We start from the raw sequence: 23,893 nt of genomic DNA, 5'->3' as shown, positions 1-23,893 counted from the left end.
TCAGCTACTATATCATCGGAGTCTGGGGGCCGATAGAAGGAGCCAATTATTAACTTAGTTCGGCTGTTAAGTATAACCTCCACCCATACCAATTCGCACGGAGTATCTACTTCGACTTCACTACAAGATAAATCACTACTGACAGACACAATCACTCCACCACCAATTCTGCCTAATCTATCTCTCCTGAACACCGTCTGAGACTTCGTAAAAATTTCTGCAGAACTTATTTCAAGCTTTAGCCAGCTTTCTGTACCTATAACGATTTCTGCTTCTGTGCTTTCTATTAGCGCTTGAAGCTCAGGGACTTTCCCAGCACAACTACAAAAATTTACAACTACAATTCAGACTGTTCCTTGACCCAAGCACGTCCTGTATTTGCCATGCACCCTTTGAGATTGCAGCCCACCTCGTACTTTCCCGAGGCCTTCTAACCTAAAAAACCACCCAGTCCACGCCATACGGCCTCCGATACCCGTGTAGCCACCAGCTGAGTGTAGTGAACTCCTGACGTATTCAGCGGAACCCGAAACCCCACCACCCTATGGCACAAGTCAAGGAATCTGCAGCCAACACGGTCGCAAAACCGTCTGAGCCTCTAATTCAGACCCTCCATACGGCTCTGCACCAAAGGTCCGCAGTCGGTTCTGTCAGCGATGCTGCAGATGGTGAGCTCTGATTTCATCTCGTAAGCAAGACCGGCAGCCTTCACCAAATCAGATAGCCGCTGGAATCCATAGAGAATTTCCTCAGATCCAAAGCGACACACGTCATTAGTGCCGACATGTGCCACCACCTGCAGTTGGCTGCACCCTGTGCTCTTCATGGCATCCGGCAGGACCCTTTCCACATCAGGAATGACTCCACCCGGAATGCACACGGAGTGCACACTGGATTTCTTCCCCTCCTTAGCCGCTATATGCCTAAGGGGCCCCATTACGCGCCTAATATTGGAGCTCTCAACTACCAATAAGCCCACCCTCTGCGATTGCCCGGACCTTGAAGGCTGAGAAACATCCTGTGAAACAGGGCAGGCAGCTGCATCTGGCTCAGCCAGAGACAGGACCTGAAACCTGTTTGTCAGACGCATCGGCGAGGCTTTCTGATCAGTCTCCGGGGACGTCTTTCGCTGCCTGCCACGCCTTGGAACGACCTCCCAATCAATCACAGGCGAGGGCTCAGCCCCACTGCGGGCAGCAACCGGGGCAACCACAGCGGCAGACCGATCTGGGGACAGACGGGACGAGGTTGACATCCCCGTGATACCCAAGTCCGGCTTCCCACAGTGGCGCGCATTGGCAACAGCCTCAAGCTGCGCGACCGAAGTCGGCGCCACCTGCAGCTGTGAGCGAAGGGATGCCAACTCAGCCCTCATCCGAACACAGCAAACACAGTACCTGTCCATTCTAATCGATGTTGAACAACAGTTACTGAAACACGAGTCCGTGCCTAGATAACGCAAGGGAAACACGCAAAGATTGTATGAACTAACCTGTACAAATGCCTAACGGCTGCGCTACAATCTGCCTGAATTTACGATTACAGTAACTAAAACTCGAAATTACACCTCCTATACGAAACTCACACGCAATTTAAGTAAGAATCTACGAAGTAAACACAGGCCACTATGGTGGATTACCACCTTGGATTTATGAATTTCACACCAACAGAATAATGATTATTGTGGACTTTTGACTCATCTGTCATCTTACACTCAGGACAAATGCCCAGCGTCTTCAGTGACATTGTACACATGGGGGGAACCTCTTCTTATTTTGAACATCTTGCCAGTTTGTCAATTTCCCGCCATTTTATACACAAGGCAATAGACCTATATCATAGGAGCATTCGGAATACGGAATCAGTGCATGAAATCTTGGATGATGTCACAAGGGGAGGAATCCAGAACCCCTATACCTATACTATTGTTCGAATTTCCTGCGATGTTATACTTAGGAGACTTGGTCAAGGTGATGTGTCAAGGTGTGGATAGTGTTGATAATTAATATTGCAGCATCTTGAAGGCTGCATGCTTCCCCTAGGTAAGGTTGCTCCTTAGTCTATGACGCATGTAGCCTATCTACATTGCCCCCTACCTACTTAGCTATACCACTCTTAAAGTCACTGAAAGTTTTGTAAAAGAGATACTCTTATTGAGGAGCGATAAAGTTCTCCATTTCGTTTTTTTAGCAACTTAGCAACGATAAATATTTCAGTACTAAATGGTATAGTTTTAATGTACGTAGTTATTGAAGTTGATTATAAATAGTTTGCTTTTTGTATGTGTAATGCAAGAGACTGAGCGAGATGTTACATCTAATATATTTTCGACAGGTATATTAATAAAATCGTCATCTGGGCATCTTCATTGAGATTTTCCACAGTTTCTCTACATTTATTGAGGTGAATGCGAGCAATATAGCGATAACTTCACACTACAAGCGACATTAAAACTGTAAATTTCTGTCTTTTAGTGACAGAGACTGCTATTTTCCCAGCGTGTCCAAGTAGTTCAACTTCATAGTAATATTTACTCAACCTATAGTTCTCTTAAAATCTAACACAGTAATCAATTCTGTAACCTCACTTCTATTATGGTAGAAGAAAGCACAAGGTTGAGATTGATAAAAGTATCTTAGAAGTGGACTGTTACAGCATATTAAAACAGCCATGTGGCAGGCTGCCATTTTCACCACCAGTTACAGAAAAATTCTTATTTGATTTAGATCTGATGTTTCCTCAGCGCAGCAATACTTCATGTAACCCTGATCATTGCATCTTCGATTACTTTATGTGGATCTTGTTCGAGTCCAGCAAAAGCGTGTGTGGAAGAAATACAGAAGAAATATAATCGTAAAAATAATTACTCACTTTAATGGATTACAATCCTTTGTAACGCACAGGTAGTTTCACAACTGTCACAAAATAATGAGAAGCACAAGCATCACTTGGAGTAGAAATTGCATTCAGAGAAATTGATCAGTGACAAAGAGCGCTGCAGTGGCCATCTCTCTAGCAGGCCGGTTTAATTTTCACTGTCGAGAATATGTAGTAGGACTTAACAGTTCTTTCCTGTCATAGAGACTATAATATGACTTGTTGATTTATTTACAACAATGACAAGTGGAGTATGACAGTAACACTAATGTTTCTTTCATGAAGAAGTTGAAATAGATTAATAGACGTAGTCGCCATAGCAAGGTGAGTGGAACACCCAGTGTAGCCAACTGTAAATTCGAAAAAAGTGAAGTGGAGATCGAATTTACAAAGGCAATATAGATGTTCAGCGCTTTGGACATGCGGTACTACTGATGAAGAAACTGTACTGATTTACCTATGTTTTTCTAATGCCACCTGATTGAGCTCTCAGTAATAGATACTAAAATCTGCAGGGATACAGTGCTATAGGACAGTAGTAGGATAGTGTGGTTATGGGTGCAATGTTGATATCAAATTGATATGCAAATTAATTAAATTTACCAAATAATCACTCCCTGCCCCCCCCTCCCCCAGCCACTCCTGCAGATGACCATGTCCATCCCCACCCCCAGATGACATCACGTATTTTTCGCAGCCTGCACGTGTGCTCCAGCCCCCTCCCCCCTCTCCACCCTCTCCCTCCCCCAACCTACCCTACTGGCGGAAATTTCGAATTTTTGTTTTTGCAGCAATTCCGAATTTTCGCTGTACAAATCGACTGTCAGTTCAGATAACATAATATTAACGCAAATTGTTTATAAAACGAGAATAGGCAGTAGAGATATGAAAAAAAGAAAAAATAATCCAGAGGACGGGAAATCGGAGAATTATGCTCTGAGAAGGACATAATTTTCATTTCATAGGACAGGGATACTTTTGTTTAACTTCCGATCACCTCATCGATTTGTATATTGCTATCGCAAAGTCACTAAGACGCGCCGCGGTGCTCTGCAGGGCTTTGGTGCAATACCGGCATGGCTGGCTCCATGCTGCCACCAATCCCTGCATCAGGTAGCAGTCCCTTGCCAGCCCGGCTGCATTCACGATGACTGCCTCGCAACGTGGGACACTGCGGGCCATGCCTACACCGCCCCTGGTCAATTGTGCGCCTTTTGACATGAAAGGTGCCATGCCACGCTAGCTCTTAACTCTCAGGTGGCCTAATGACACATCTGCGACGCATGTACCACTAGGCCTCGTGTCCGGCGGTCTACCGATAACCACATGTGTGCCTCCATCAGGGGGGCAGCACATAGAAGCTGGAAATCGGTCTTCAATGCTGCTCTCAAGGCATGCTTTGTTTGTTATTACCACCAACAAGAGAGTTGTTTTCAAAGGTTAGTGTCTTCTCCCACAGTTCTGTCCCAAGAAAAACAGCAACATTTATTTCTATGGATGCAGCTGCCATTGGGTGTGTCAGACTATCTGTCTCTGACTGAACAAAGAGTGTTTTTATATAGCTAGCAGCTGCATCCAGTTTCTGTCCACTTGCCGGCAAACACAGGATGTTTTTGGAAAGGGGTCTTTACTTGTTTTACAGAATTTTTTTTTGTCTCGCACAGCAACTGCCTGCACCATGAAGAAAAAGAACGCGAAGCTAGTGTCCACACACCACAGCTATACCCTGACTAACAACAACATATATTTCGAAGGGTGCAGCTGACATAAGAAACATCAAGCTATATGTTTCCTTCAGAATGAACAAAGATTGTTTTTCTACAGCTAGCAGCTACATCCAATATTCTAGCCACTTGCCAACAAACAAAGGATGTTTGTCTCAGATCTTTCTTTCCTCCCCAAATAGATGTGATATTTTCCTCAAACAGCTACACCAAGCCTGCTTGAAGAAAAAATAAGGCAAGTTATAACTTGATGGTATGGCACTCTGAGTTCCTGTTGGTCCTCTACAAAATAGAGGTTGGAGTCTAAAACTATATAATGCCAAATCCCCACCACAATCATCACCAGTCTTTGACAGCGCATAGTTGTGGCAATGTGATTCCTGCAACATGAAACGCTTAGCCAGCAGTGATGCTATTGGCAGTGGTGGTGGGAAATGGCCAAACTTGGGTCAACAGACATGTAAATGTTTATAAAAAAATTAAGAGTTAAAATTGCGACAGTTATAAAATTTCGTAGGAAAGTATTTAAAATTTTTCGAGATTGTGATACATTTTTGTAACAAGTGGCTATAAAAGTTCCTTTTATTACAGCATTAATGCCCGAAATGTTGATGGAACTAGAATGCCAACTGGAAGCTGAAAGTCTCCAGCAAGCAGATGATGTTGTGTTACCATCATGTAAGTACACCTCCTCTAGTACCTCATGCCGCGGAAGTCGAACACGCGCCAGAACAAATGGACATTGGTCAGCCCATAGAGGGCTCCGCGTCCGCGGCGGCTATTCCGCGCAGCGGCTTTCGTGCAGCCAGGGCGCCACCGCTACACCACGTGCAGACAGCAGCCAATAGCCGTTCCCTCCGGTTTCGTATATAGGGACCCGCTCTTCCCTAGTGCAGTAAGCTCCTCTCTGGCCGTACGTGGGGTCTGGACCCCTCCACCATCCTCCACACCTATAAATCCCTCATGCGCCCTATCCTTTGTTACGCCCATCTGGCCTGGATCTCCACCCCCACCCCCCTACCTTTTATAAATCCCTCCAAATCCTTGAAAGCCATGCTCTCCGCCTTGCCTATCGCATCCGTCTCCCCTCCCCCACGTGGATCCTGTACGATCTCATCGCCTTCCCCCACCTCCTTCTTTTCCCTCGAAAGGATACGGATCCTGTACACCTCCCGCAAACTCGATCCTCCTCATCCGCTTGTCTCACCCATCCTCTCCCACCCCCGCCCACTGCCGCACCTGTATTCCCACGTCCTACCCAGTCTCCATCTCTCCACCCTCCTTACCCTCTCCCAAGGTGGCTTCCGCCAGCTCCCCCTCCCTGATGATGTCCTCCTCCCCTCCATCTACCCCTCCTATCAACTTTGATCCTCCCCCCCCCCCCCAGTTCCTGTGTCCTTTCCTTTAGGCACCCTCCCTCCCTTCCTTTTCCCTTTCCCCCGTCCACTCCCTCCACCCCTCTTCCCCCGGGCTTCCCCTCCCCCTTCCTGCCTGCCTTCCCTCTGTCACCCCTGCGCATGGCATCTACTCTCCCCTCTCCCACCCCCCCTCCTCGTCTCTTGGCAGGTCGCCGGACTCGTACACGGTTAGTGAACATTCGCGCGCCGGAGATCAACGCCTCGTGTTCTGTGTGTGCCGTCGTTTTGTGCTTAAGTGGTTCAGTGTTATTCGTTTTGTGCACCTACGTTCACGTGTGACAATTGTCGTCTATGTATGTGTCGAAGTGTCTGAACAAATTTTATCTTGGACTCTTCATTTGTATCTTTTGTGTTTCTCTGAGGCCCAAGAGCGGCGTAGTATGCTGCTGCTGGCCTGCCTGTACACAAGTTTCAAAATAACAATAAAGAAAATAAAGAAAAACCTAGTGCAGTAAGTCTGGTACTCGCTCTGGATTGAGTTTCTATCTCGGCGGTACTGCGTTCTTGTCGTTGCTCGTTGTTGACATTTGCCTGGCTCTGGTTCCGAGTGGATTTACTGTTGGTGTTTGGTGTTGTGGTTTCTACAAATCTCCGTTGTTTATCTCTTCCTTGTTGTGTCGGTCATAGTCGGTCGTGGTCGGTTGTTGTCGGTTGTCGTTGGTCTGTCGCCCGACTCGTCCTTGTGTTTACCCGGTGGTGCGTGCTCCACCGCCGGCGGCTTCCCCGCCTGGCGGCTCCGATCCGCAGCCCAAGGCGTTCCCGCAGTTGGTTGTGGTTACTACACCTCCAAATTCTGTGTGGTAGTTAACATGTTCAGAAAACAACTCTTGTATTCAGGTCATAACAAGTTTATAAAACTTTTGATCTCACTGTACCAGCATTAGAGCAGGACCTGATGGACATTGAGCTGCTGCTGCTGCTGTAGTCTGAAATGCAGCAAGAAAGTAAGTACAGTTGTAATATACTGCCATTTGACTTTTTTTACATCATATACAATTGTGTGGGGTATATATTATTCACTGTTGTAGATGTTGCTACTGCTCAAGAGGAAAATGAGATTCTAGTAGGGGTACGGTTCGAGAATGATGACCAGGAGTCATCACTTTCATCTGGTATGAACCTTTTACTTATTTATTTAAATTTTTCGTAGTTATGTATAATAAATATCTCACTGTAGTCAAATTCGGCCCAAATTTTTTGTTGTTGTTTCTGATAATCAATAGGCGACTTCCATGACGTGGATCGATGACTCCACAATAACAACAATTCCGGCGAGGGTGAGATGCTTCAGTGGCAACGTGAGATGGTGGCTGCTGAAAGGCTGTGCCATTTCTCCCTTCTGGAACAGGAGATGGAGATATTTGACTGGGTGGAAGAACTACCAGAAGGATCGACTGAACAGCTCAATCCTGGCACCCAGAATATAATAGGTGATTATAATGTGACTATCATTATTATAATTACTATTGAGGAATGGTAATTTACTACATTTTTGTTACTTGTTTACAGCATATATTTTTTTAAAATTTTGAGCATTGTGCTTAATTTTTTTCCCATTATTTGTGTGTTACAGCTTGCTGTGGCACGTGCATCCAGAGTGGTGGTTGTGGGGACAGGTGTCAAGCACACACCCGAGCAGCGTGCACGGCCGTGCAAAGCGCCACCTATTGCCGCGCGAGAGGCAGCTGCTGTAGATCCTGCCCCCAAACCAACGCATACCATCTGGCGTCCATGGGTGGTTTAGTCAGAGCAACGATCTCCCACCCCAAAAACTGGCGATGGTGAAGGCTCAAAGATGCAGGAGCATTATGGAGCACCCTCCATGCAGCCTGAATGCTCCTAAAGGAGGCCACCACAGCCGCCTCTTATTACTCACAGTCAGCTAAGGGTCAGCTAAAGCACTCAGCCAAACACCACACCACGAAATCCATATTAATGTCTATGATCCGTTAAAAGGGGGATCCAGTTATATCAAACTCTCTGAGGATATTAAGAAGAAACAGGCTTGCATTAACGTTCAAAAGTAAAAGATATCACTTGTTTTGCTTGGTCTATCCTGGCTTGTAAAAGAAAAATTAAACAAAATCTAGAAGGCACATCTCGATACGGTATAGGTCAACATTCGTGAATGATATAACTTTGAACATATCGAGTTATCCGTAAAGATTCAGGATATAACAAAATTTGAGGCACAAAAATCCCAGAATTTCGGTTCACTTTTATGGCCTGAAGAAGAAGCAGAAAAGCAGGCCAGATGAGCAGGACAAGCATGCTATATTCGGACCACTCCATTTTTCGAAATATGCAGGTGAGCATCATCTTCATGTAAATATGCTACTCTTCTCTGAAGGTGATAATCAGCATTACATATGGATCAAATATATGTTCCGCCTCCTTTGTAGCGAACTGTCGAAAGATAAGGATAAGAAACACATTTGCTTCAGGTGCCTAAATAACTTTTCAGAAGAAAAGCATTTAAAAAGACATGTGACGGACTGCGAATCCAAGGAACCGGCACGTGTTGTTATGTACAGAAGAAAACAACTTCATTAAATTCAACAATTCTCACCACCAGAAACGATGTCCATTTGTTGTATACACAGACTTCGAGTGTCTCCTTGGCTCCTGTTACCCGCTGTGAAGGGAACCCGTTAGCCTCACACACCACCTTCACACAAAAACAAGTACCACATGCGGCAGTGTACCAAATTGCCTGTTCATATGATTCAACTCTTAACCGCTATGAATCTTATGCTGGAGATAATCCTGCGGTTTTGTTGCTCACTGAGCTTGAAAAATTATCATGGGATGTTGATAGGCTTTACAGCACCAACATCCGCATGACCGAAACGGAGGAGGATAAAAAATTTATACAATGACGCAGTTAACTATCATATTTGTGGGCTGCCATAGATAGAAAAGTTGAAACTGCGCGTGGAGATCATCGTCATATTACGGGTAAGTTCAGCGGTGCAGCTGACAATGTATGGAATTTAAAGTATCTATTACCAGGACACATACCCGTTTTTTTCCATAATTTAAGTGGATATGGCTCACTTTCTAGTTGAGCAATTGGTTGGTTTTGGTTAGGAGAAAAATCAGGCCAGTGTCCTGCCTGAGAGTGTTGAGAAATATATTTGATTCTCGAAACGAATGACGCCAAAAATTACACTCTGCTACCTTGACACACTACGTTCGCTGCAGGCGCCACTCCAGAAACTCTATCTCAGAAGGATATGCATATCATCCGTTCTCCTTACCCTGAAGAGGAGATGTTTCAGCTTGTGTCTAGGAAAGAAGTTTCCCCTGATGAATATATGGATAGTAAGGTGAAACTCGATGAAACCAGGCTACCCGACATATCTGCATTTAACAGTACTCTCACAGGCGATGCCATAACTAGTGCAGATTACGATCATGCTGTGAATGACTGGAGGGAATTCAACATTCCAAATTTTGGTGAATACGGAAGACTATACATGGACACTGATGTGCGGTTGCTTGCAGATGTTTTTAAAAAGTTCCGTAGTGTGTGCATGGGCACATATTCTCTGGACCCTGCCTTTTATTACACGGCACCTGGGTTGTACTGGGACGCAATGCTCAAGAAAACGAGGCGCAGTATTGAAATTTTGACTGATGCCGATACGTTTCTTTTCTTTGAGCGTGAGATCTGGGGAGGACTTTGCCAGTGCATTCATAGACACGCCAAGGAAAATAATCCACATATGGGTGAGGGGCTTAATGCATCCCTCGATTCAAGTTATATTCTATATCTGAATGTGAATAACTTATAAGGGCGTGCCACGATGCAGCCACTACTGGTTGGTGGAGTTCAATGGGTGCCAAAAAACGAATTAGAGGGATTAGGTGGAAAAATATTGGGTCTGGCGACTGATTCTGATGTAGGGTATGTGGTGGAGGCACACCTTATAGACCCTGTTAGTTTGCATGTAATGTCAAGCGACTTGCCGTTATGTCGAGAGAAACAAGTTCCGCGAGGAAGCACTACCCTAAACTGATGACCACTGTTAGACACAAGCAGAGGTATGTAATTCACTATCGTAACCTCCATCAGGGTCCTAGCTTTGGGATGAAGATAGGTAGAATTAATGAGGCTATTTCTTTCAATCAGTCCCGCTGGTTCAACGAATATATTGAATTAAATACCGAAAAGAGAACGATTGAGACTAGTGATTTCGAAAAAGACTTTTACAAATTGATGAATAATTCCATTTTCGGTAAAACCGTGCTGAATGTAAGAAATGAACCTGATATTTTGATTAGAACTAAATGGGATGGGCGCTCGTGCGTAAGAACCTGCATCGCCAGACCAAATTTTAAGGGGGCACTATTTTCAATGAAAAATTCGTTGCTGTGCAGATGTCGAAGGTTTCAGTAGAGTTTATGAAAGAAATCTATTTGGGTATGTGGATACTGGACATGTCCTAACTCCACATGTACCGCTTCCACTATGAGTTTGCTAAAACTCATTTCATGGAGCCAAGGTTACTTTATACGGATACAGATAGCTTCATCTAGTGCGTGAAGAACTGCGAACCATATGAAGCAATTAGGTGTCGTGGTAATGAATTTGACACACCGAGTCACGCAGCCGATAATACACTCCTGGAAATTGAAATAAGAACACCGTGAATTCATTGTCCCAGGAAGGGGAAACTTTATTGACACATTCCTGGGGTCAGATACATCACATGATCACACTGACAGAACCACAGGCACATAGACACAGGCAACAGAGCATGCACAATGTCGGCACTAGTACAGTGTATATCCACCTTTCGCAGCAATGCAGGCTGCTATTCTCCCATGGAGACGATCGTAGAGATGCTGGATGTAGTCCTGTGGAACGGCTTGCCATGCCATTTCCACCTGGCGCCTCAGTTGGACCAGCGTTCGTGCTGGACGTGCAGACCGCGTGAGACGACGCTTCATCCAGTCCCAAACATGCTCAATGGGGGACAGATCCGGAGATCTTGCTGGCCAGGGTAGTTGACTTACACCTTCTAGAGCACGTTGGGTGGCACGGGATACATGCGGACGTGCATTGTCCTGTTGGAACAGCAAGTTCCCTTGCCGGCCTAGGAATGGTAGAACGATGGGTTCGATGACGGTTTGGATGTACCGTGCACTATTCAGTGTCCCCTCGACGATCACCAGTGGTGTACGGCCAGTGTAGGAGATCGCTCCCCACACCATGATGCCGGGTGTTGGCCCTGTGTGCCTCGGTCGTATGCAGTCCTGATTGTGGCGCTCACCTGCACGGCGCCAAACACGCATACGACCATCATTCACACCAAGGCAGAAGCGACTCTCATCGCTGAAGACGACACGTCTCCATTCGTCCCTCCATTCACGCCTGTCGCGACACGACTGGAGGCGGGCTGCACGATGTTGGGGCGTGAGCGGAAGACGGCCTAACGGTGTGCGGGACCGTAGCCCAGCTTCATGGAGACGGTTGCGAATGGTCCTCGCCGATACCCCAGGAGCAACGGTGTCCCTAATTTGCTGGGAAGTGGCGGTGCGGTCCCCTACGGCACTGCGTAGGATCCTACGGTCTTGGCGTGCATCCGTGCGTCGCTGCGGTCCGGTCCCAGGTCGACGGGCACATGCACCTTCCGCCGACCACTGGCGACAACATCGATGTACTGTGGAGACCTCACGCCCCACGTGTTGAGCAATTCGGCGGTACGTCCACCCGGCCTCCCGCATGCCCACCATACACCCTCGCTCAAAGTCCGTCATCTGCACATACGGTTCACGTCCACGCTGTCGCGGCATGCTACCAGTGTTAAAGACTGCGATGGAGCTCCGTATGCCACGGCAAACTGGCTGACACTGACGGCGGCGGTGCACAAATGCTGCGCAGCTAGCGCCATTCGACGGCCAACACCGCGGTTCCTGGTGTGTCCGCTGTGCCGTGCGTGTGATCATTGCTTGTACAGCCCTCTCGCAGTGTCCGGAGCAAGTATGGTGGGTCTGACACACCGGTGTCAATGTGTTCTTTTTTCCATTTCCAGGAGTGTATTTACGGTATTGTTGCTCAGGACAAGGAGGTTATCGGCTTACTGAAAGATGAGGCGGATGGATTGCCGAATGTGGAGTTTGTGGGTCTAAGATCCAAAATATATGCATATCGTACAGTAGACAGAGCCACCCAGAGGCGGTCTAAGGACGTGCATTGTGCGGCATCACGTCTCCTCACGGTCGAAGACTACTTGCAGTGCCTGTACGATGGCGTCTGATACGCCCTGCCGCAACTTCCGCATTTGGTACAGCAAACTAGTATTCTATCGCGAGACCATGAGTGTACACTGTGCTGCAATCTAAAGTCAGATTGTCACCTCATGACTGTAAAAGAGCCATTTGTGATGACGGGATCGAAATCATCCCGTAGTCACACTAATTGCTTGAAGTGCGAGAGAGGGTGGGAGACTCCGACGGTGTGAATGAGAGAGAGAATGAGTGACTGGCTGAGAGAGAGCTTGTGCCGAATAGTAAGGCTCTTTTATCATAGTTTAAATATTGTATTTTGATGTGTGGTGTGCCTGCATGTGTGAGTGCTTATGTGTGTCCGTGTGTATGCTTGTGAGTCGGTTTGAATGTGGATGTCTGTGTAAATATGTATGCCTGTGTGTAAATATATTGTTTTTTTTTCTAAATAAGCTAGACACGACTGTATAAGCAGTATGTCCTGGGAAAAATTATAAAAATTCGTAAAAAAAATTAAAAATGTGCAATGTATTAATGAAAAAGATTTAAAAAATTGAACCAAAATCGTCAAAATAGTTGAAAAATTGTGAATGAAGGAAAAAACTAGTTTACCGTATTTATCGTTTTTTCACTTCATATGCGTGTATGAGTGCATGTGTAAATAGATTAGTTTTTAAGTTTCACCTACCGACAGCTATCCAAGTCATTCTAGTTTTAAGTGTGAGTTCCACCCATTTCATTTTAGTGCAGCTGTTTGGGATAAACATTTTAGGGCCATTCGCTTCATTATATTATTAAGTTATTTCAGCTGCTTGAGGTGGAAAATGTTTAGAGTCATACAGTTCAAAGTATAAATGAAGTCTTCCATTTGGATCGAACTTCGCTAGTAATACTTACAAAAAAATTCAAATGGCTCTGAGCACTATGGGACTCAACTGCTGTGGTCATAAGTCCCCTAGCACTTAGAACTACTTAAACCTAACTAACCTAAGGACAGCACACAACACCCAGCCATCACGAGGCAGAGAAAATCCCTGACCCCGCCGGGAATCGAACCCGGGAACCCGGGCGTGGGAAGCGAGAACGCTACCGCACGACCACGAGATGCGGGCCGGTAATACTTACAGTATTAGAGTAAGAGAAACTATACCTCTACAATGTAAAGTACAAAAAAATTTTTCAATCAGTACTATTATCTTTAAAACTGTGAACTGTAAACAACAAATATTCAAACACTAACAAGAACTGTGCATTTAAAAGCAGTATTACTTCGTGTATTGTAAAAACAAGTTTTGTGGATGTAAAGCAGTATTGTTGCTGTGAGTTTTTATGTCAGAATAAAAAAATTGTTATTAGTTACCATACGTTTTTGTTATTATTTCCTAAACCCCGACGCTTATAAATGTACGTAAAGCCAGTGCAAGATGCACAAGATATTAGTTTAAAGCATGAGAGAGGTGACATTTAAGATGAATGAAAACAAAATATATGTAACGATTGCATGGGATTTCGCCTGTCGTACTGCACATGTAGGCTTACGGGAACAGGCGCCTCGTGATCGTGTCCGCTTCAAAAGACACATAGCAAACATGGCTGAAATTATATCCCCTGTGGTTGAACAAAGCCACAAACAAAGGACCTGGGCAAGGCTACATACTACCTAAGTAGGAGCTATTTTCACACATCTTCTTTTAGAGCTTATGGATAGCAGAGCACCGGTAGAATTCCAGATCTTGAATAGGTGCAAACTTGAAGATTCGCTGCATCCACGTGATCTCCTCCTCGCATTTGACGTAAATCATGGTCTCAGGATGATCCTATATTCGAAGTGACGTCATCATTTCTTTATAACTTATACCAGGATCGTCCCAGTGAAGTCCATGAGAAAAACGTGTTAGCCACTTTGCATTCCTCCGTGTTTTAGCACAGTTGTCATCCTTGAAAGGTCTCTGATGCAATTCTTGCTGAAAATGTCTCTATTATACCAGCATCTTCCGTGTATGCAACATCTTTAAATGTGGATTGTCTACACCCATCATCATAGAAACCTTGAATGTCGGCAACGATGTTCACACAGCAAGTTGTCATTGTGAAATGCTCTGGGCGTGCCACAGCACGCTGCACAACACCAGTAAGTGAGCAATAGTTAATTACACGATCATGTAAAACTAGAGCATACGCTGCAGTGTGTTCTGGGAAATTTGATGAAGATTCAAATTCGATTCGTACATCTACTGGTTCTGATTTAGCTATCTCATTCTGCTTAAAACAGTCTATTACGATGACTGGTGCCAGCTCCTTGAATTTCCGTGGACTGAGTAGGCATCCTTTTTCTTCAACACGTTCATAGTAAGAAGCACGGAACCTTGCAAACATGCCAAATGCTAGACTGTATGCATTCTGATCCCACTATATCATGATCCCACTGTATCAGTAAACTGTCTAACGGATAGAATTCGGAATTCAAATAGACTCTGGCATTAGTTTAATTACAGTTGTCAAATACGGCGGAATCATTTGCTAAATTCCCCCTCCTTTTGTCTGGAATGCAAGTATGATGAATCTTGGTAGCTGCACTAAGGTTTTAATAGCCCATGTTCGTCTGCTCCCTGTCGGTAGCACCGGGTACTTAAAAGCCTCCCACGAGCGGAAAGTTAATGGCAGATTTGTACCGGTATTCAGAACTTTTAAAAGCTTTCAACGCCCCTCGTCTGCCACAGTGATGTGCGACATTTTCCGTATAATTTTACCGATGATGATCTGATTCACCTCTTGAGCTGCTATCCATTGCGCTCCGTACCAGAATAACCTCCTGTTTAGTATTCATAATAATTCGCAGCATGTCCTCAAAGTACGCCATAACCATTTTCAGAGGTACGCATGTAGTAAATGTACTCTTCTACTGTTCTGCCCACAGTCTCGTCTATGTACCATCTGCATTTTCTAAGCCATTCAAATCCGAGGGTGATGATGAGAGAGAAGTTTTAAGGGGTGATACTATGCCAGCATTACGTGTACTATCAACCTCTACCCCATTAAGTTCGTAACTTATTTCCTGGAACAGGTATGCCAAAGCATTACGTGTAAGCTTTGATCCCGCTGTATGACTACCATCCTTTTTCTTAGAGGTTCCATGAAAATATATGAAACTCCTGCATGAAAAACGTCTTGGAGCTCGATGACAATCCTAATTTCATCGTTCTTGTTAAATGTCGTTGAAGCGTAAGACTTATGCGAGAAGTATTCTTGGCTTATGATTCGCTCTTCATATTCCACTGGGTGAGATATATCAAGCGACGACGTCATTGCGAGGTTTCAAGCCTACTGATTTAAGATACTTGTTGTTCGAGAGTGTTATCATCTTGCGGTTCTGCTACGATGTGCTATGCTGTGGGCTGTGTGCACTGGTTTTATACCTTACGCCCATCTTGTCGCAGTTGTAGTCGCAGAATGATTTCCTCACCGCGAAAGTCAACAAGTTGGTTATTCTTATCCACAGTACGCAATCCATATAATCCAATGTCTGAACTGTCACTGGAAGGTATATAGCGGTGGTAGAAGTCTCAACGATCTTATACCCTGTTCCAACTCATGGAAAGGATCCGTAAATTGAATGAACCACTCTATCGTTGAGATATGAGTTCGTTGCAATGTTACACTCAACAACAGGGGGAATATCCATTGTCTGATCAGATTTGTAAAATTTATTGGGATCCGTCTTCAAAACCTGTGCGTCTGTGAAACCCAGTAGTGGACCTATTGAACATTTCTGCTTAGTCAATCGATGCATTCGCCGTGCTTATTTCAGATTTAAGTGTACTTATGTTTGCACGGAGCTCAATCCCTTTCCAGTCTGTTTTAAATCGTCAATATCGTATGCACCAGGTTCAATTTCTAGATGCAGTTTATTGTTAGCCTCTGTGATACTTCGGGCTGTGTCTCCAGTCAGGTTTGATGCCATCTTATCTCTCGGATTGCCTCAATAGCATTGACACCACACTACATAGCACATCTACTCATAACAGTTACTTACATGTAGCAGATATACACAACTCTCACATCTCATGGAAGAAAAACTCCATTACAAGCAAACCGAGTAGATTATAGCACAGTGGTTAGCATACTGGACTCGCATTCGGGAGGGCGATAGTTCAAACCTGTGTCTAGCCATCCTGATTTAGGTTTCCCGTTCTCCTAAATTGTTAAAGACACATTCCCGTATGGTACCGTCGAAAGGGCACGGCCACTTTCCTTCTCCATCCTTCCCTAATCGGAGCTTGTGCTCCGTCTCTATTGACCTTGCTGTCGACAGGACGATAAATCTCCTCCTCCTCCTCCTCCACTATAAACAAAGGAAGAAAACAATTCCGCTCAGGGAATTGAAACTACCCTTAGAGATCCTCAAGATAACAATGTCATTCTACTGTATCAGCAGCAATAATGTGCTTTCAGAAATCATCATCAGAACTTTAATAAAGTCGTTACACAGTTCCACTAAAACTTTACACAATTGCAAATTAGTTGGAAACTGAACCGCTAGCTAGTACATTTCAGTTTTGCTGCACGTCTTAAGCAATATGATGCTAACTTTCAAGGGCTCGTTGTGATATTTATAAGTCAGTTACGGTTTCTTGAATGCCGTAAATCTAACAACAGTAAAGGTAATTCAGACACCAGTCTCACAGACCAGCACTACGACAACCGTACACTGAGCCATCCTTTTTCCAAGTGGACTCGCATTCTGGACAACGGCGATCCAAACCCGCGTCCGGCCATCCTGATTTAGATTTTCTATCATTTCCCTAAATCGCTCCAGGAAAATACCGGGATGATTCCTTTGGAAGGGCACGGCCGACTTCCTTCTTCATCCATCCCTAATCCAATGGTACTGATTACCTCGTTGTTTGGTCTGCTTCATCCAAATCAACGAATTTTTTCCAATGACTTCATTTAGATGCGGTACGAGTTCAGCAGCCTGCTCTTCCATCCGTTGTCTATTCACCAAACCTTGAAGTCGCCTGACTGAAATAGCAAATCGGTTGTCTCACAAGCCGTAGAGCACCCTATTAAGCTCGTCTCGCCGAGGGTAAATGTCTTGAAGCAACGAGGACTAAACCCAGATCCTCCAGTGTGGCGTCAGACGCGATGACCACTCAGTGTCGCAGGTGGACGTTAATCAAAGCTAATACAAATCTATGGAAATTAATATACAGAGGAATGTTAATAAAACTGACAAACTGCAGGGACGGGTTTCTGATTGGAAATGGAAGAAATAAGGTCCTGTGAAGATGTGTTTGAAAATGGGCTGTAAATGTGCAACGACAAGAAATCGTCCCAGAACACAGTAGAGAGCTGCATCGCATCCACTTCACAACTGATGTTCAAAGTGGCCCCCATGAGATGAAATGCACGCTTTCAGCACGTGGTATCACGGACTGCCGCACTCTTTCGCCCGCTCCGGCTTCTCTCTGAATAGCCTCACAGGTTTCGTGAACACACTGTTAAGGGCTCTGCACATCAGGAACTGGTTCAGCCTACACAACGCTTTTCAGATGCCCACAGAGGTAATTCGGTGGGTTTAAGCCCGGTAATCTAGCAGGGCATGATACAGGGCCTTCGCACCCTATCTGAGGAAGATGTTGTTGAGGTGTCAGCGAAGCGTTATGCGGAAGTGGTGTAGTGCTCCGTTATGCAGAAATCTTGTAACTTGTTGTATTACCGATGGCACATTCTGAAGCATCCCAGGCAGGAAGTCGAGGTACATTCGTCCATGGAGGCACTGCGGAATGGTAATCGATCCAAGTATGTGGACGCCCAGAAACCCTACCCACACATTGGTATTGAAATGATACTGTTGAGTCGCCTCAACCGCGCCCCAAGGATTTTCTGCAGCCCACAGATGACAATAATGCAGACTGACGATGCCAGTTCTAGTGAAGGTTGCTTCATCCTTAAAGAGGACTGATGACAGAAATCCCATAATTGATCTGGTGCAAAAACCATCGACAAAATCCTCCCTGTAGAGGGGAATCCACTGCTGATGTTCCTTGTGCTCGCTGCAGGTGATAGGGATAGTAGCGGTTGTCATGCAGGATACACATAACGGTACATGGCTTATACCATGTTGCCTCGACCTCGTACTAGAGTTCGTCTCAATATCCTGTAGAACCTGGTACTACAAATCTGGTGTTCGCACAGTCCTTCCTGCACGGTCGTCAATCTGAAAGGACCATTGATCACATAAACGGCCAAGAAAGGCATGAAATGTTGTGGTTGGTCCCAGTGAGGGTACTTGTTTTGATATAGCTGTCCGGTGTGCGTGTGTGTTGTGTATTAAACTGGGGACCCAGAAACGACGGAGAGGCTTCGTCCCGCCGTAGCCCAGTGGTTCACAACTCCACAACAGGCCACAGCAGTCCACCCACCTCACGGCCGCCACACACCGAACCCAGGGTTATTGTGCAGTTCGCTCCCCAGTGGACCCCGACCTTCCCCCTTCCCCCGCCACGGAGAACGTCTCATACCAGACGAGTGTAGCCCAAACGTTTGCGTGGTAGAGTTATTAGGGTGTGCGAGTACGTGGAGACAGTGTTTGCACAGCAATCGCCGACATAGTGTAACTGAGGCGGAATAAGGGGAACCAGCCCGCATTCGCCGAGGTAGATGGAAAACCGCCTTAAAAACCATCCATAGGCTGACCGCCACACAGGTCTTCCACACTACTCCGCTGGGCGGATTCGTGCCAGGGACCGGCACGCCTTCCCGCTCAGGTAGCAGCGTGTTAGATGGCGCGGCACTCGACTTTTTCCATATGCTTGGCCGTACACAGATACTATCTCAGCTTGTTCCCGATATGAATAGTGGCCATTCCGATGCTTCCAGTATGCTGTGTCAATCACACAGGCTCCAACACACAAAGACAGCATGTGGTCAAAGGAACTTCCTTTCATCAGTGCCATCTACTGTGGCAACGATGCATGTTGGACACATGTTGGTAGGACCTTTTTTCCTCCATTTATAGTCAGGAATCCATCCCTCCAGTTTGTTGGTTTTATTAATGTTCGCCCTGTATTTATGGAGTACAAGAGCCATTGCCATATTTAGGATTTACCAAAAAAAATTATATGAACCCTAATTTCATTTTTATTTTTAACTGTAAGCTTCACTGTTCAAGTTAATCGTGACAAAGAGGTTCTGTTTCAACGTTGACACCGCGTTTGTGTTGCAGACTATGGAATGTGTACTCGCGTGTTCATGGAGTCATGCAAGCTCTGGAGAAATTCACCACTAGAGAGTGGACTTTCAAAGACGACAACATGGTGGGCATGCTGGGCCGTCTGGGAGAAGCCGACCGCAAGCTCTTTCCCTGTGACATAGTAGACGTTGACTTAGAGTGGCATCATAAAAACTGTGTGCGTGGATTGCGCCTTTACATCTTGAATGAGAGCTTCGACAACTTGGAAGCAGCCAAGAAGAAATATTTTTGGTACGTGTACTTCTTTTATCATGATATTCAGTACAACTACTACAGTCGACTCACAAATATCATTGTGTTACCCAACAAATCTCTACCCTATTATACTTGCTTTATTGTTTTATATTAATATTATACAGTAATATCGCTCTCTCTTCGAATAAAAACTTTATTCATTAAAATCCTAAAGAAAGGGACTTTACCTAAGGTATTTACGTGACCTGCAAAACTTGCTCCATCTACACATCTATACTGTACACACAATTACTTTTTTGTAATATTTATGTGTGCACTTCATTCACATGCAAAAGTTCAGTAACAGTGATTCCAAACGCAAACTGAAATAACACCTACATATTAATAAATACCAAAATTTCTCATAACTGATACCAACAGATGAAAGAGACTGAAAGATCTCACTGAAATAAATGAGTTTTGCCACTGAACACCTAACTGGCACACACCATTAGTATTTTAGTTGCAATACAGCAGAAGCAGATGTGTGGATGTTGTCCTGTTGGAGAGGAACATCGGTGTCATAAAAATGCTAATTACATGGACTCTGTAACCATTCGTGTTTGCAGATGACTCAGAGGGGATGCCAATTTTTTCGCTATAAAGCTGAAATTTCAGAACTTCATCTCGAAACGATAACGAACCAAGTTACTGAGTTAACCGAAGAGTCGATTTTTATACGGGCTCTGGACTGAGTGGATGATGATGATGTATGGTTAGTGGAGCACTCAACTGCGTTGTTATCAGTGACCGTAAGAATTCCCAAACATTGCTCAGTCAAATCTCAACACTGTCATGAATGATGATGAAATGATGAGGTCAACACAAACACCCAGTCATCTCGAGGCAGGTGAAAACCTCTGACGCCGCTGGAAATCGAACCCGGGACCCCGGACTCGGGAAGCGATAACGCGGCCGCGAGCACGAGCTACAGACTGGACTGAGTGGAGGTGACATATACATGTTGTTCCAGCGTTGAGGAGAGAAGTGTAACTGTTTCTAGAGTGGGAGAGACTCGGACAATATAGTGTCAAAAGTGGGAAAAACGAGTGCAATTGGATTAGAACTCACGTAATATGCCTCGAGTGTCGACGTTGAGAAACAAGTCGACGCCCCAGAAGTGCCGTGCCTAAGTTCAGCTGGTGCTGTGAATGATGATCGTATGAACAAATGACAATGAATTGAAAGCAGAGTCTCTTCAGCAGCAACTGTGTATCCATTCACGTGGCACATCGGGAACTCCTTAATTGTTCACGAATATTTGCAAGTATAGGAAATGTCACGCAAGCACGCACGACGCACACGCACACACACACACACACACACACACACACACACACACACACACACACACACACACACACAGATGCTAAGCGTATGGCTCGTCAGTGGTCTTAGGTCCCCATAGAACAATATATTCGCTAGGCCGATCCGAGCGATCTTCACTCGACTGTGGTTTGCGAAAGAGGGAGCGAATGAACTTTGAATAGCCTGGCGAAGTTTCCAAAAATGAGCGATACTGTCTCGCATTATGACACAGCCATCTGAGCGTCTGGATCTGACTGGCTTGCGCAGAGACCCCGAAGGTGCTGCGTGGGCCGGCTCGGTGTTCCTCCACTACGCTCCGAGCAGCGTTTTGACGTAGCTAACTGCCATGCATCTTTATCCACGTGGAAGGGGCCACACACTTGATAGCTGACAATCGGTGAGAGTTCGCAGCGGCAGCGCAGCAAGACCATTTTGGTTGATACTACACGACCATGTCAGTCATACTGTTGCCTGTCAATCAGGCTGTTGCCGCTGCATCTCGTGATAAGACTGTTCCCCCTCACAAGGAACCCCACGTCTGTTTGGCCTTTCAACAAATATCCTTCCATAGTGGTTGCACATACAGTATGCCTATCTGTACCGCTGAGGCACGCAGGCCAACTCACCACCGACGGGGTCCATGGTTCGCATTAGTCCTAATCGTCACAAGTAACGCAATAAATCACCTACATTACTTCCAAAGCGCGTTAAATGGAATTTCAAATAACACGAGATTATTCTTAAAATGCACTATAAAATCTCAAAACTTCACTTGTATGACCTTAAAAGGATACTAGATATTCACTACGAGAATTATACCTAAAGTACGTGAGGATGTGGTAACTGTGTAATGAAAGGAATTCTGTAGGCTTCCAAACATAAGTTACACCTTTTGGAACTTCAGCCTACAGATAAATCCTTACTGTTTTTCTTAATAAATAAACTAAAGAAACTTATAACCATGTGAATAAGTAACGAATGAAATGCTGCTAAAAACTTACATTTTAAGAAGCATAGAAATCGTACTAGTCATTCGGTGGCCATCTTTTAAAACACCTGTGAGTAAACACTTACGTTAAATAAGATGGCGGTTAACGAGTTGAAATACGCCATCACGACAATCACGAAGGAGTTAAACGAATAGGTCGTAAATCGGTAAATATAATATGCATGTGCACGCAAACAAATAATTAGAATTTCAGAAAAACTGGATGATTTATTCAGGAGAAAGAACTTCGCACACCCATCAAATTAATAACGCATTGGCTGGCCGCTGTGGGCGAGCGCTTCTAGGTGCTTCAGTCCTGAACCGCGCTGCTGCTACCGTCGCAGGTTCGAATCCTGCCTCGGGCATGGATTTCTGTGATGACCTTAGTTAAGTTAGGTTTCAGTCGTTCTAAGTGTAGGGGACTGATGACCTCAGATGTTAAGTTCCATAGTCCTTAGAGCCATTTGAACCATAATAACGCATTGGTCCATCTGTACCCCTTACACAAGCAATTATGATGATTGGCACTGAATGATAAAGTTGTTGGATACTCTCCAGAGGGCTATCGTGCCAAATTCCTTCCAGTTGGCACGTTAGATATCCAAACTCCAGTACTGGTCCATAACGCCCCAAACTTTCCCGACTAGGGATATATATGGCTACCTTACTGGCCAACGTACGGTTTAGCAAGTAGGAAGATTATCTTGCTGAAATTTAAGCCCAGGATGTCTTGCATGAAGATTTATAAAGTGGTGCGTAGAATATCGTTGACACACCGTTGTGCCGTGAGGGTGCTGCAGATGACAACCGAAGGGGTATTGATATGAAATGAAATGGCTTCCCAGACCATTACTCCTGCTTACCGGGGCGTAAGAAGGGCGATAGTCAGGTTGGTATCCCATCGCTGCCTAGAGCGTCTTCGCTCAATCGGAGGCGGAACTCATTACTGGAAACAACTCTACTCGAGCCAATGAAATTCCAAGCCGAAGACGTATCTGGACACGCCCCAGACAGCAGTGGAATATCGATCTAACTGATGGCAGCATGCAGTCGAAATGCGTCGTGCCAGTAAATATTGAAAAATAATCGCAACTCAATCTGGGAAAGCGTTATTTTGCAGATACGATCTGTGTTTCGAAACAAATTTGTTCTCTTTCGTGTTTTGACTGTGGTACTCTATCAGTTAATCGCACGTTGGAAGGCAACACCGGCCTTGTAGGCTGTATTGTATGGTTCTATTACATTTAACAACATGTGGTTACATTTAACTGTTTCAGGTTGACAGTTCTGCACTACACAGTAGTTACCATAATGAGTTCGCTGCTGCTACTGATGCTGTGGCGGATTCTCGGTGCTCAGATAGGACTGAGACACCCACACTGGTGTACGACTGCACAAGCAAACCCTTGAGTTCGTTTAAGCAAGCCATTTCGACAGCCCATCAATAATCAAGCACAAAATGTGATTCAAGTCCACAGTCTAAATAACTTTAGACGTCAGTTCACATCTGTACTGATCTATTATAGGGTTATTCCTTTATTTATAGTATTTTCATAGTCTAAATGTAAATCACCACCACTCTGTTCGTTCTACTATTAACTACGTTGTTTTAATTGTTCTTATCGTTTATTACTTTTTGTCTGCGTAGAGTATAATGAGTTTTAGTTTTTTGTATCATCCACTAGATTGCCTCTAATGATACTTGTCTTGGTATAACATACTTCTCCCTGTCTCCTTTATTCTGAAATGTAATAACAGAATAAATAAAAAGATTTAGACATCTCCTTACAGAATTGATTTTTCATTAGAACTTCATTTCCCATTTTTGTTACAGTCTTTTTTGAAGCGTACTACC

General features: G+C 44.9%; 1 protein-coding gene across 1 annotated transcript in view; it reads left to right on the top strand.

The window, feature by feature from the left end:
• Window positions 1–23,448, top strand: part of LOC126419610 (putative fatty acyl-CoA reductase CG5065) — a 136,322-nt gene extending 112,874 nt beyond the window's left edge. The window contains exons 7-8 of the mRNA XM_050086799.1: window positions 19,482–19,739; window positions 23,316–23,448. Coding sequence (XP_049942756.1) covers window positions 19,482–19,739; window positions 23,316–23,448 — 391 coding nt within the window. The remainder of the gene's footprint in view (window positions 1–19,481; window positions 19,740–23,315) is intronic.
• Window positions 23,449–23,893: the final 445 nt, after the last annotated feature.

The sequence above is a fragment of the Schistocerca serialis genome, chromosome 9 (genome assembly GCF_023864345.2).
Source record: "Schistocerca serialis cubense isolate TAMUIC-IGC-003099 chromosome 9, iqSchSeri2.2, whole genome shotgun sequence".
In the NCBI taxonomy this organism is placed as follows: Eukaryota; Metazoa; Arthropoda; class Insecta; order Orthoptera; family Acrididae; genus Schistocerca; species Schistocerca serialis.
Note: the sequence above shows the minus strand (reverse complement) of the source record. Positions and strands in the feature narration are given on the sequence as shown.